The sequence below is a fragment of the Patella vulgata genome, chromosome 4 (genome assembly GCF_932274485.2).
Source record: "Patella vulgata chromosome 4, xgPatVulg1.2, whole genome shotgun sequence".
NCBI lineage: Eukaryota > Metazoa > Mollusca > Gastropoda > Patellidae > Patella > Patella vulgata.
Window position 1 is genome coordinate 42,805,683 of NC_065882.2, and position 12,049 is coordinate 42,817,731.

At 36.3% G+C, this 12,049-nt stretch overlaps 1 protein-coding gene across 1 annotated transcript in view; it reads right to left on the reverse strand.

Moving 5' to 3' along the window:
- Positions 1–6,774: 6,774 nt before the first annotated feature.
- Positions 6,775–12,049, reverse strand: part of LOC126819207 (ras GTPase-activating protein 1) — a 68,616-nt gene continuing 63,341 nt past the window's right edge. Inside the window, exon 24 of the mRNA XM_050547114.1 lies at positions 6,775–11,807. Within this exon, the coding sequence (XP_050403071.1) occupies positions 11,730–11,807 (78 nt within the window). The 3' untranslated portion in view covers positions 6,775–11,729. The remainder of the gene's footprint in view (positions 11,808–12,049) is intronic.

Below are 12,049 nucleotides of genomic sequence, written 5' to 3' on the forward strand. Positions count from 1 at the left end.
AACTCAAGCCCAGGATCGATTTATCCGTACCTTGGCCTTGAGAAATCGTGTCATCACAGCAAATCAGATCAGCGCTCGTCTTCAAACAGACACTGGTGTGAGAGTGAGTGGCCAGACGATTCGGAATCGACTGCATAGGGGGTCACCTTCGCGCCCGACGTCCTCGCGTGATCCCTTGTTTGAGAGATCATCACATTCAGGCAAGACGTCGTTGGTGTAGGGATCGTCAACACTGGGATAATCGACGCTGGAGCAATGTGATGTTTTCAGATGAGTCAAGGTTCACTGTTGATTTTTTGGACAGACGTAGGAGGGTGTGGCGTCGTCGAAACGAGCGCTTCCAAGACGTTAACGTCATCAGACATGATCGATTTGGGGGTGGTTCTGTTATGGTGTGGGGAGGCATCACTGTTGCTGGAAGAACGGCTTTACATGTTGTTGCAGGGCGTGTTACAGGCCAGTACTACCGGGACAACATCTTGGCAGTCCATGTTGTGCCGTTCGCACGACGTCATGGCCGCCGTTTCATCTTCCAGGATGACAACGCAAGATGTCACAGGGCCAGGATCGTTACAGGTTACCTCCAACAACAGAACATCACCACATTACCTTGGCCAGCACTGAGTCCCGACCTCTCCCCCATCGAGCATGTCAACAACGTCCTGCCAATGTCCAAGAACTTGCTGCTGCGTTGCAACAGGAATGGGACAATCTGGACCAAAATGACCTTAGACGTCTCATTAGGAGTATGCTACGTCGGATCAATGCTTGTTTGGCAAACAGAGGAGGATTTACCCGTTACTGACTTGGTTGTGATGCTGTGGTAACTTTGCTGTTTGACTCCGGGTATCATTTTACCCTTATAATGGTCAGTCTGTGCCTTACTTAGTCTAACGATCATTTGGAATAAATCGATGAATTTGAACTTCATTTCATTTTGTCATTTGTTTCTTCGTCAGTTTCATTAGGTGACTTTAATAACACTTAAAAATCAAATATCCCCTACTTTTTTTGAATAGTATATTTACAAACACCATTAAATATCCACGAGAACCCCAAAAAAGATGTATGAAGCGGATATATGTCAATATGATGATAAGCCGAATGGATGTCGAAATTAAACAACCAAGAATTAGGTTTCAGATAAGATAATGCAATACGAACATCCTCAAATTTAACTGATTGTTTCCATATAAATTTATTAACATGTCTCAAATCTAGAATAAGACGTTTTTTGCCCGAAGTTTGTATTGATACCGATAAAGGATTAATTACACAGGGTAAATTATCATCACTACATTCAAAAATAAGACCTCTAGTATTTAAATCTGAAATAGCTTGACATGCAAATTCAGATTGATTTAATGCTGAACGATTATTCTTAAAATGTGCAGGAAATGGTTCAGAATAGAATGGGATTTTATAACCGTTTGAGATTACATCCAAAACAAAACCACTAGATTCGAGGTTTCTCCAAAATTGTTCATTTGTTTTGAGTCGCCCTTTAACAATAATGTCACATTGACCTTGCTCATAATCATAAAAATCTTCAGTAAAATACTCATCTTTAATCACGTCAGAGGGTTGAACAGATTTATTTTCTGTTTGAAGTTGCAATTGATGGGTCTTTTGTGAAAGGGCATGCTTGGCGAAAATGTCCGAATTCTCCGCAGGAATAGCAGCTTCCACCGGATCTTGAATTGGTTTGGGGACGAAAGGAACGAAACACCTGTCCGTAATTGTTACTGTTTGCATTTCCACCGTATGACGGATATCCACCATATTGATAAGGAGAATAACGAACATTGAAAAAACGATCAGACCCTTCATTCCTAGATAGAAAACTAGAGTTGGTGTTAAACTTATGCATAGACGTGGAAGATTTCTGCTTAGTTTGTTGCTTGCGTTTAACAACCTGGATAGCACGACTCTCGGCCTTTTTGATTCTGGTCTCATCATCAGAATCACTAGCAAGGGGGTTAGAAGTATATTGTCTAACGGTTTCCCACCCTCCTTCTGAGGTATCTGCTAATTTAATCAATTTATTGCGTTGTTTGAGTTTATCAGAAATTTCTTCTATAACCTCCTGACAATATTCCGGTTTCCCATTAACTACACCCCATACTGCCTGTGATAAACCATCTATCAATTCAGAATTAAATGTATACTGAATCTTATTACCGATCTTTGACCATTTATGCTCTGAATCAAGTTTAAGTTTTTTAACCTCTGACTGAACAGCTAAGGAATTACCTCTTACTTCATCCTTAAAACTATCCAGTTTCTCATCGATTTTATTTTCCAAATCATCAACAACTGCTTTTCTGTCTTCTTTCAGATCTTGTAATTGGGATAAAACCAATTCAGTGTTTCGCCGATGTTATCTGTTGATTGTCCGTCGCCCATCATAGTAAACAAACACGTGTAGACAAATCAGCTAAGTTCACGTGCATTCAAGACGATGTCTGTAGCGCTGAAAGATCAATTCAATAGGCACACCCCCAACATTCAAAAGCGCCACCACCTGTCTAGTTTGGTCACAAACAGGAGAAAATAATTCATGTCTAATTCATAAATTCAAACGACATGAATTTAATGTATCGGATACTTGAGATTTTAACTAGATTAGAACGGTTCGCCATTTAAAAATTTAATTTAAAAATGGGAAAGCGAGACTAAGTCTCGAATATACCAGTGCCCTGTTAACACAATGCACACATCTTGTCAAAACTACAAACAGTGATAACTTGGCTCAAAATGAAGTAATTTGAATGAAATTTTCAATATTTTCATTCTACATTACCTATTTTTGAGCTATTATAGCAAGAATGGTAACCTCTTTATTTAAATCTTACATAATGTATCTTTAGGCCAGATAAGCCCATTTACTTATCGCACGAAACTTCTTGCAAAATGCTGAGCATAAGAATGACAATGACCCGACTTTTTCAGTGGTGGGGTACCCCAGCCAGATAACTCTTTGTCAGGGTGACTACCCCAATACAAATGTCTGGCAATTACACAGCTGCCAGGGGTACCCCGCCACTAGAAATGGCTGTCAAGAGTCTTTTTTGTAATACCTGAAGATGCACAGTACACTGCTGTACGGTTTTCATGTTGTACACTTTTGAGCTAATCTAGCTTAGTTGGGAGAGATGGCATATTGGGCGTGGAATACCACACCTACCACAAGTTACTTGAAGGATTTATTTCAGCGACGTTTCGACGTGGGGTTTCCCGTCTTATCAAGCAGGGACTTTTTTTTACATTCATCCATGCGCATTCGCGTCTATTCCTATGATGTATCGATACCGGTATTGACTGGGGTTACCATTAGTCTTGCCGCTACCATGCTGTTCAGTGACAATAATACATGTTAACAGCGTCAGAGAAGATGTACAGTAAATTATTACTACAGTAATTATTTGTTTTGAGCACATATTCGTATGACGGCAGATATTAAGGCTGACATTTAATTTTAATTAGTGGTCATTTACCTTCGACAGTTCCTCGTTGATGTTCTTACGTTTCGTGAGTCTGAACTTTAAACTGTTGTGGCCAACTACGTATATATTTTCCCGTTTGAAAATCAAGCAGATTTTACGCTTGGGTTAGCAGTTGCTGATTCCAGTAGTTTTACGTTATCGCGGGTCGTATCTTCAGAGAATACGAACCGGCTACCTTTTAGCCATTTTCGTCTCGAGATTATCTTGTACACTCAAAGCCATTAAAACGCAATGCCAAATTCAAAGTTTATTTACTGCAACAACTTTTAACAAATGTACATGCCAATTGACAAAATCGAGATAACAAGCACCTGTGGATAATTTCATGAAAGAATTCACTACAAATGCACAAAACCGAAACGTCAGAGAACCATGAAACAAAGCAGGGGTCAGCTGAAGTCAATATCGGGTATGTTCACCCTGAGCTCTTACACATGCCTGAATTCAAGTCGCCTTGGCATGCTTGGCACAGATGTCTCACTACACGCTGTGGGATTGTTTGCCAATGATTTTGGAGTGCCTGTGCCAACTCTGCAACAATTCGGGGTGGCACGGCTTGAGTTCAAACCCGTCGTTCAAGTTCATCCCAAAGGTGTTCGATCGGGTTTATGTCGGGAGACATAGCGGGCCAATCCATAACACGGACATGATGATTGTTCAGAAAGTCTCTTGTCAACCTGGTAGTGTGGGGTCGGGCGTTGTCATGCTGGAAAACCATCTATCGACGGACGCCATGTTGAGTCAGCAATGGAAGCAACACCGGACGAAGGATGCGTCTCAATCTCAACGCTCAACATTATGTTGACGCCATCCTTCGTCCGGTGTTGCTTCCATTGCTGACTCAACATCCGAAAAGATGGCATTTCGCCATGGTGTGCTGTGCAGATACCCCTGATTTGCGGCCCTTGGTAAGGTCGACGGCGGCGTAACCCAAAAGCTGCCAGGCGCCTTCGGACTGTTTGAGGGCAGATCTGACGTTGCCGTGTTCCAACAGTTCCCCTGGCAGTAGCTGACTGGAACCTGTTGCGCAGATGCTGTAGTCGGATGTGGCGATACTGAGCAGCGGTTGTTACAGGTGGCGCTCCAGGTCGAGGTCAATCGGCAACTCTTCAAGTGGCGTGGAAGCGTTGTCCGAGGCGAGCAATGGTCGATGGGTGGACATTAAAATGTCTGGCGACGGCTACCTGTGAAATCCCCTGATCCAGCATGCCAATAGCTATGTTCCTGTTTTCTTGTGTAAGGCGTGACATTTTTACGGAGTAATGAATGTTGAAATTTTGATCTGCATTTAAAGGGCCAGAGTGCAGGGAATGCACGTGCAAAACGTGTGGCATGGGACTGCTTAAAATCGTGAAAGTGTTGCGTTTGCACGAACAAAGTTCATTACTGAGAACTGATATTGGGTTCAAACCCAGAACTCCACAAATAGAGACCCAACACAAGTTTCACTTATGTGCCATAAGATAGGAAAGCCCAAGAAAACGTTTACCAGAAATATTTCACGAATTAGGCATTGCGTTTTTAAAGGCTTTGAGTGTATGGGAGGGTATCGCTGCCAATATTAAATGCTCTGCGACAATGTCGTTTCCATGTAAAAAGTACAATGTACAAAGTCCCAATACAGATAAGGATAAAGTCAAAATATACCTCTAAGGCAAGAGTTAAATGTAAAACGTCAAATGTTAAGTGTTAAATGACAAATGTTTTGTGTGAAAATGCTTTTATTGACGTGTCTACATTTTACATTTCTCTCATTACATTTTACTTTTGCGCTCTGCCACATCCCATTTGTCCTTCACGCGTTCTACAAAGCATCTTTCGCACAGCATCAACTTCCATATGCAAATGTAGGATATCACGTGACTTATTTACATATACGGAAACCTGGCACACTATAAGGATATTCAACGCACGATAACAGTAAATCAAGCTGGCACACTATAAGAAACTATCTAGACGACAGTGCGTAATCATGAATGTGCCAGGAAATAATTATGTACAGCCTAATTAACTTTGATCCATTTAAAAAATACCCCAACAATATATGAGCATTGTGCCGAACAAATAAATAATATATTTAAAGAGAGGAATGACTATTACATTTTTTAGTATGGACATAGAGAATTTTTGATTAAGCCCCGTATCTTTATTTAAGTTTAGTTTAGTCCCACCGCCCACCCTTCCTTCACTTCAACTTTTAATCTTATTTTGTAAAGTTAAGCAAATATGAATGTGCCCGAAAATTATTTGCATATTTGAAAAGAGCAATCATTGATAATTACGTAACATGGTATCTGGAATTTCGTATTTAGACCAGTATTTTTACTTGTATACCCCTTTAATAGTGTGATGTTTATTGGATTTGAATTATGAAAATACGATTGTACCAGAAAACTATTTACATATTTACAAAGAGAAATGAACGTGCTTTTCACTAATATGTAACATGATACCTGGATTTTCGTATTTGGACATTGTTGGTCTTTTCTTTTTATTGTACTCTCTGGTTTTGTCACCCGTTCTTCTATACGGTCCTGATCCAAGATTTGCAGTAGCATTTTCTAGATCAGATAATGGATTTTCATGAGACACAAGTTTTTCGTTTATGGCTTTGTTTAGTTCATACTCCTGTTTATTGTCTATCAGCTCTTTTCCGCCTTCAGAGATTTTTCCGTTGCTGTTTCACTACCATACATGTTAAATTTGCCCGATTTTTATGGAATCGCTGTGTAACGCAATCTTTCCATTGTAGTTGAGCCGACTAATTAGTGTTTGTCATTTCCATTCACGACTAATGCCCCCGTCAGACCGGGTTGGCGTCCTTACTGCGCTGCTGCGACCGTACGGCGACCAGAAAATGCACAAGGTCATCGGCAAGCGCAAACACAACGCGAGAAAATGTCCCAACATTTGAACATGCTCAAAACAAACGCTGTGACTCAGCTATCATTGGCGACCATGGAGACCACAGCACGATTTCTCACGTTACCACCATGCTTTTACCACGCTTTTGGCGATCATGACACGCTTTTGGCGATCATGACGCGCTCTGAGGCCATTTTCCGTCGCCGTAACAGCCCAGTAAGGGCGCCACCCCGGTCTGACGGGGTATAAAATTATAACGTTCTAGCCATGGTGCAGCCAAAATCTGTATGTTTATAGGATAACATCCGGGTTTAGTTCAAAGCAAATTAAGTGGAAAACTACTGTCACTTATTATTTCTAAGAAATAAGTTAGATTCAATAAAGAAAAAAATCCGGATAAAAGTTCTATTTTACATTCTTTCTTAATTTATTTCTCTTAAGAAACAAGTTAAAGCTTTTAAAAATTCTCTTTGAAAACAAATATTTTGACAAAGAAATGGAAGATAATTAAGCACATAATGGCTAAAAATCGACATGAAGTTCATTATACAAAAACTTACTCCTTTATCATTACATAGTTGCTCCATGGCAAAACAATAAATAATAAACAATTTAACATTTTATAATTAACATGCATCTATATAACAATTAAGTTACATGTATATAATAATAGGTAGGAGTATAACGTAAAATGATATGCTTTACATGTATATAAAATAATAATTCAAGACATCATAATGATATTTATATATATTTTACTTACAAAAATGTATATGTTTTAATCATTACCTATCTTCATATATACCACACAATATACAAATACATATTGGCATACCTAATTGACATTTTCATATCTATGTCTGATTATGTCTTAGATCATCATTAGCATTGTGAGATGATAATGATAAAAACACAGTTTATAAAGCATTAGATTACTTACCAAAAATATCCTCTCATATTCTAATATGAATGAATTTACTTAATCATTATCTCTCAAGAACAAAATTGATCTTTCAACTAGATTTACCTTTCATGCAAAAAGTAACATTTTTGTTTTCTTAAATTCTGACATTCAGGGGAAACTGTACATGTCATACGGGTTGGTAATTCTAAACTGATCCTAGCTCCTCTGTCTCTTGACAGTGGGATATAGTGGGATATCCAAGATGCAGTATTTGACATGTGGCACATTAAATACAGATTTAGTTAAGTGTCATAAAATACCGTTTATATGACTAGATTCAATATATTGTATAGATAGACTGTCATACATGTTTCATAAGGCTTGTAGATTTAAAGTGGGATAACAATATAAATATCTTGTATTATACATTAAGGTGGGATAACTGAAGGTCTTACAGACAATATAAATATCTTGCATTATATTTTAAGGTGGGATAATAAAGGATCTTACAAATAGTAAATATCATTCATTATACATGAAGGTGGGATAATTGAAGGTCCCTACAAATTAGTTACATTAAAGATAAAGGTGGGATAACTGGGTCTCAATCAAAAGGCTCTAACAAAAATAAATCAATTATAAATGCAAACTATGATTTGATTTTCCTGATAATTTGTATGTAAAATTTATGAATGATCTATATAAAGATAGCCACCCAAAGTGTGGAATTACACCCATACAGCAGCTATGTCTCAAAAAACAAAAGGAAGCCTTAAATTAAAATAAATCTGTTAAAAACTGTTCCCTCTACCACATTTACAAGTTTTTCAGAAAAAGAGTGGGGTTAACAACAGAAGGTTAAGAAATACCGATTATCGAATAGGTTCATCCTCTTATGACCCTAAAAAATTCACACCAAATTTGAAAACAATCCATTAAAAAAAGTAGCCTCTATTGTGTTAAAAAGCCAATTGTTGACAGACTGGCTTAAGATATATTATATGTGTAGTCGCATAAAAATAAAACTGTCCAGTGTTTGGTCCTTTAACAAGTTACTATTATATGATTGGAAGAGATATGCACAAAGAAATGAAATCATGAAGCAATGATGACAGAAATCTATATAAATATAAATGATGAAGAAATGATCCAAGAACTATACATATATGTAGTAAAATATATTGACAGTAAAATTTGACTGTACATTTATCTGGAAAGGATTTTCCCCTATGTTATGTATAAATAACAGTTTAAAACACTCCAATCTATATGACTGGCATATATGGCTGAGGTCTCACCCACGTTCCAAAACTCTTTACATCAGACAAACAACTGCTTTAATACTTTTGTTGTACTTTTATGGTATAGGTGACTGTTTGAGGAAAAGTGCTTCTAAAACTGAGTAACAACTACTGTTCAATATACTCCATAATGCCCATCGCACATATTACAATATTCTGTTGGAATTCAAGCTGACAATAAAATTGCTTTGTGTGAGGTAGGCTTTAGAAATTGAATGATTTTCCCACAAAATCATAATATAAAAATTGTGTGGGTCTTAACTAATTTATCATAAAGACTCTCTAATCCTCATACTGAACAGTTTAAAATAAAGGCATGTTTATTTTAGTACAAAAATGTTTGAATTAAAATTGGTTGAAAAATAATTTCATATATGTTACAATAATTATAAATGAAGTGATTGACAAGATGTTTATGATTATTATATACAAATGCAAATGTAAAAAAAAAATCATGAAAATAAGGATTGTGAATTATATCCACCATAGAAAAAATAACAAAGACTAAAATTATACAAACTACTTAGTTTTGATCAATAGGATATACCTGTTTAAATGGTCAGGTCGTATTTTAGATTGTGTCTGTAGTTTTTGATCTGTATTTTATAGTATTCCTTTCGTAAATAAATAATCATATTCATATTGATACAAGTGGGTATTAGGTTTATGTACAAATTTGCACACACACAGCAGTTAGCAAGCTAAGTTACATGCTTGATCCCCACACTTGTGTCATTGTACAAGACACCTTACATGTATCTCTGTCATCTAGACTGACCAACAAAAATAGGTACTGTATAATCAATTTAGCATGAAAAAATCTGTTGAAAAGAAGGTAAAAGCACCCCTGTATTGTAGAGAAGTTATATAGCTCTGATTCCTCTGCATTGCAATCTCACATTTAAATACCTTTGATGTATTAAACATGAGTGGGGGGTGGGAACTTTTGTATGTTTTGTCAAGTCAGGCCAATTATAGGTATTTATTATTATAGCATAATGACCCAGTATTGATACAAAATATCATTATTGACAAAAAAACACTTGAAACTTAGTTGTTAAGATTTCAGTCACAAAAACTGAACAACTATTGGATAGTCTAGACATCTTCACCTTGTACAAAATATAGTTCTCACAGTAAAGTATCATTGCAGAAATACAATGCGATGTCGCTATTAACAATAATAAGATTTAAGTTTTATACTGATTCATATGACACAAGAAACTCGTGAGAGTTCATTTTAAGGACACTGATTTTCATTGCATATTACTGCATTAATTATAATAGGTAGAATGTCACAGAAAGAAGCAGTAGTCCCACTGTGCTGATCCCCTAAAAACCTTCACTTCTGGCAAAAATTCTATTAAGAACGCAATCATGAAGCAATGTCCAGCTTACATGGACCAAATTGCACAATGTACCATTTTTATATTCAATAAATTCTTACTACACGTTAATTTGTATCTTTAAGACCCTTGGGGAAACATTTCAGCCCCTATTGTGTTTGCTTGTTTGCCCCACGATAAATTTGATGCTGCATACATTAGAACAAAATGCAATCCTTCTGGTATAATCTACAGACCCTTATAAAACTTAACAACATACTGTACTAGTATCTAAAACTTAAAAAACATTCATATCACAGATATCTATGTACTTCTTACATTTTAAGAGTCGAAACTCAAATTAACATATTTCTTGGGTATTTGTTTAGCACTAATAATATCTATCACAACTTAATAAGCAACAGATAGTTCCAGCGGCATTATTTCTTCTATTTAACATATCCACTAATCAAACTATTTGTGTAAAAATTTGATAATACTGATTGAGTTGTTTTATTGACATTTACAGATACACTGAGATACAATGAAAACGCATCACTTTTATGGATAATTTTAAATTTTGTTTGAGAGATACACTTTAATTTTGCAATTGTGAATGTAACAACAGCAGATCACAATAACATGTGAGAATAACAGACGAACACAGGCTACCATCCTGAGACCAGCTGGGTCCACTAGATATCGGCCAAGACATAGATGGCAACATTGCCTTGACAAAACATGCACATTAATCGGCCATATCTACAGGATCTACTGGAGTGCTTGACCAATTCTGACCCCACACCGTTACCGACTTTGATATTTAATCTTTATGTGCCGACCGCAAATTCTGTCAACTGGAGCAGCATTGCAATAAAATGATCCCACAAGCAGCCATTCAGCGACTTATCTCCTTCATGTGGCAACGACATGTGGCTGCTAGAGGTGGACATTCACACTGACCTTTGATTTTTATCCCGTGTGCCTTACATCCTTACATTTTACTATAAAGAGTTGTTATGGTCTCCGTAGGTTGTTGATTATTTATGGTGTCGGTAAATGTCCAGCCTACAATCATGTCTAAAATCACATTACAGCCGACTGTCTCGCCAGCACTTCTAATCAATATAGTGGTGTGTTATCATTGCGTCTCGGTGTGTGTTTTATATTATTTATTACTATAGTAAAAGTTGCTGTGCATCATTACAACTGTTTGTGACAACTGCTGAAAGTATTATCAACATCACTATTTTTTTTTAAAAACTGGATAATCCCAATATAAATTGTTTAGAGCAGATGTTATTTTGATTCTAAAATGCAACAGTGCACAACTGAAACTATATGACTGGGGATCCACAACATATGTCTTGATAGACAACATAATTTGTCTATATGTACGTCAGCTATGCATGAACTTTTTAAAAGTATAATCTTGTATCACTAAAGCGGGGAATGAAAATGTGCGGTATTCTATTAATATATAATAAAAAACATTCTATAAAGTAGTATTATATCTAGTTTCCTTGTATTTGTTACCTTTAATAAAGGCAAATATAAAACCTTTATTGGCAAACTAAGATTTTCAAAATGTAACCGCACATCCCTTTTCTTCATATTCTTGATCTTAACAAGAGAAAATACATTTTTCTGACAGGACACAGCCACACACTGCCTGGAATGTATTTATTGAAAAATTGTAGAAGCATTTACCCTTGTTCATAACCTGGTTGACTTTAACACACACTGCTGTCAGGTTCACAGCACTTTCTATATTTCTCACATTCACTAAGTTGTATATCATCATATGTGACCAGTGAACTAATAGTAATCAAGAATTTTTTTCTATATATTTTGATTTATGGTCCGTTAACATATCTGTTACTGCTACTAGTTTCCTTAAACAAGGCTGAAATATAAATAAAATTCATATGTTAATATATGTTAATAATAAAAGGAAAAGAATATGATTCTTGTTGAGACAATGAAACTTTCAAGACCAATGGAAACATTTTTTAACTTAAATTGCAAGTTAATTTAATTTAACATTGACTACAATGTACTTGTCACTGATCTAATATTTCATATCAAATACACATTTGAAAGGTAATCTTTACAATCATCCACATTTGTAACACTTAAATCTTTCAT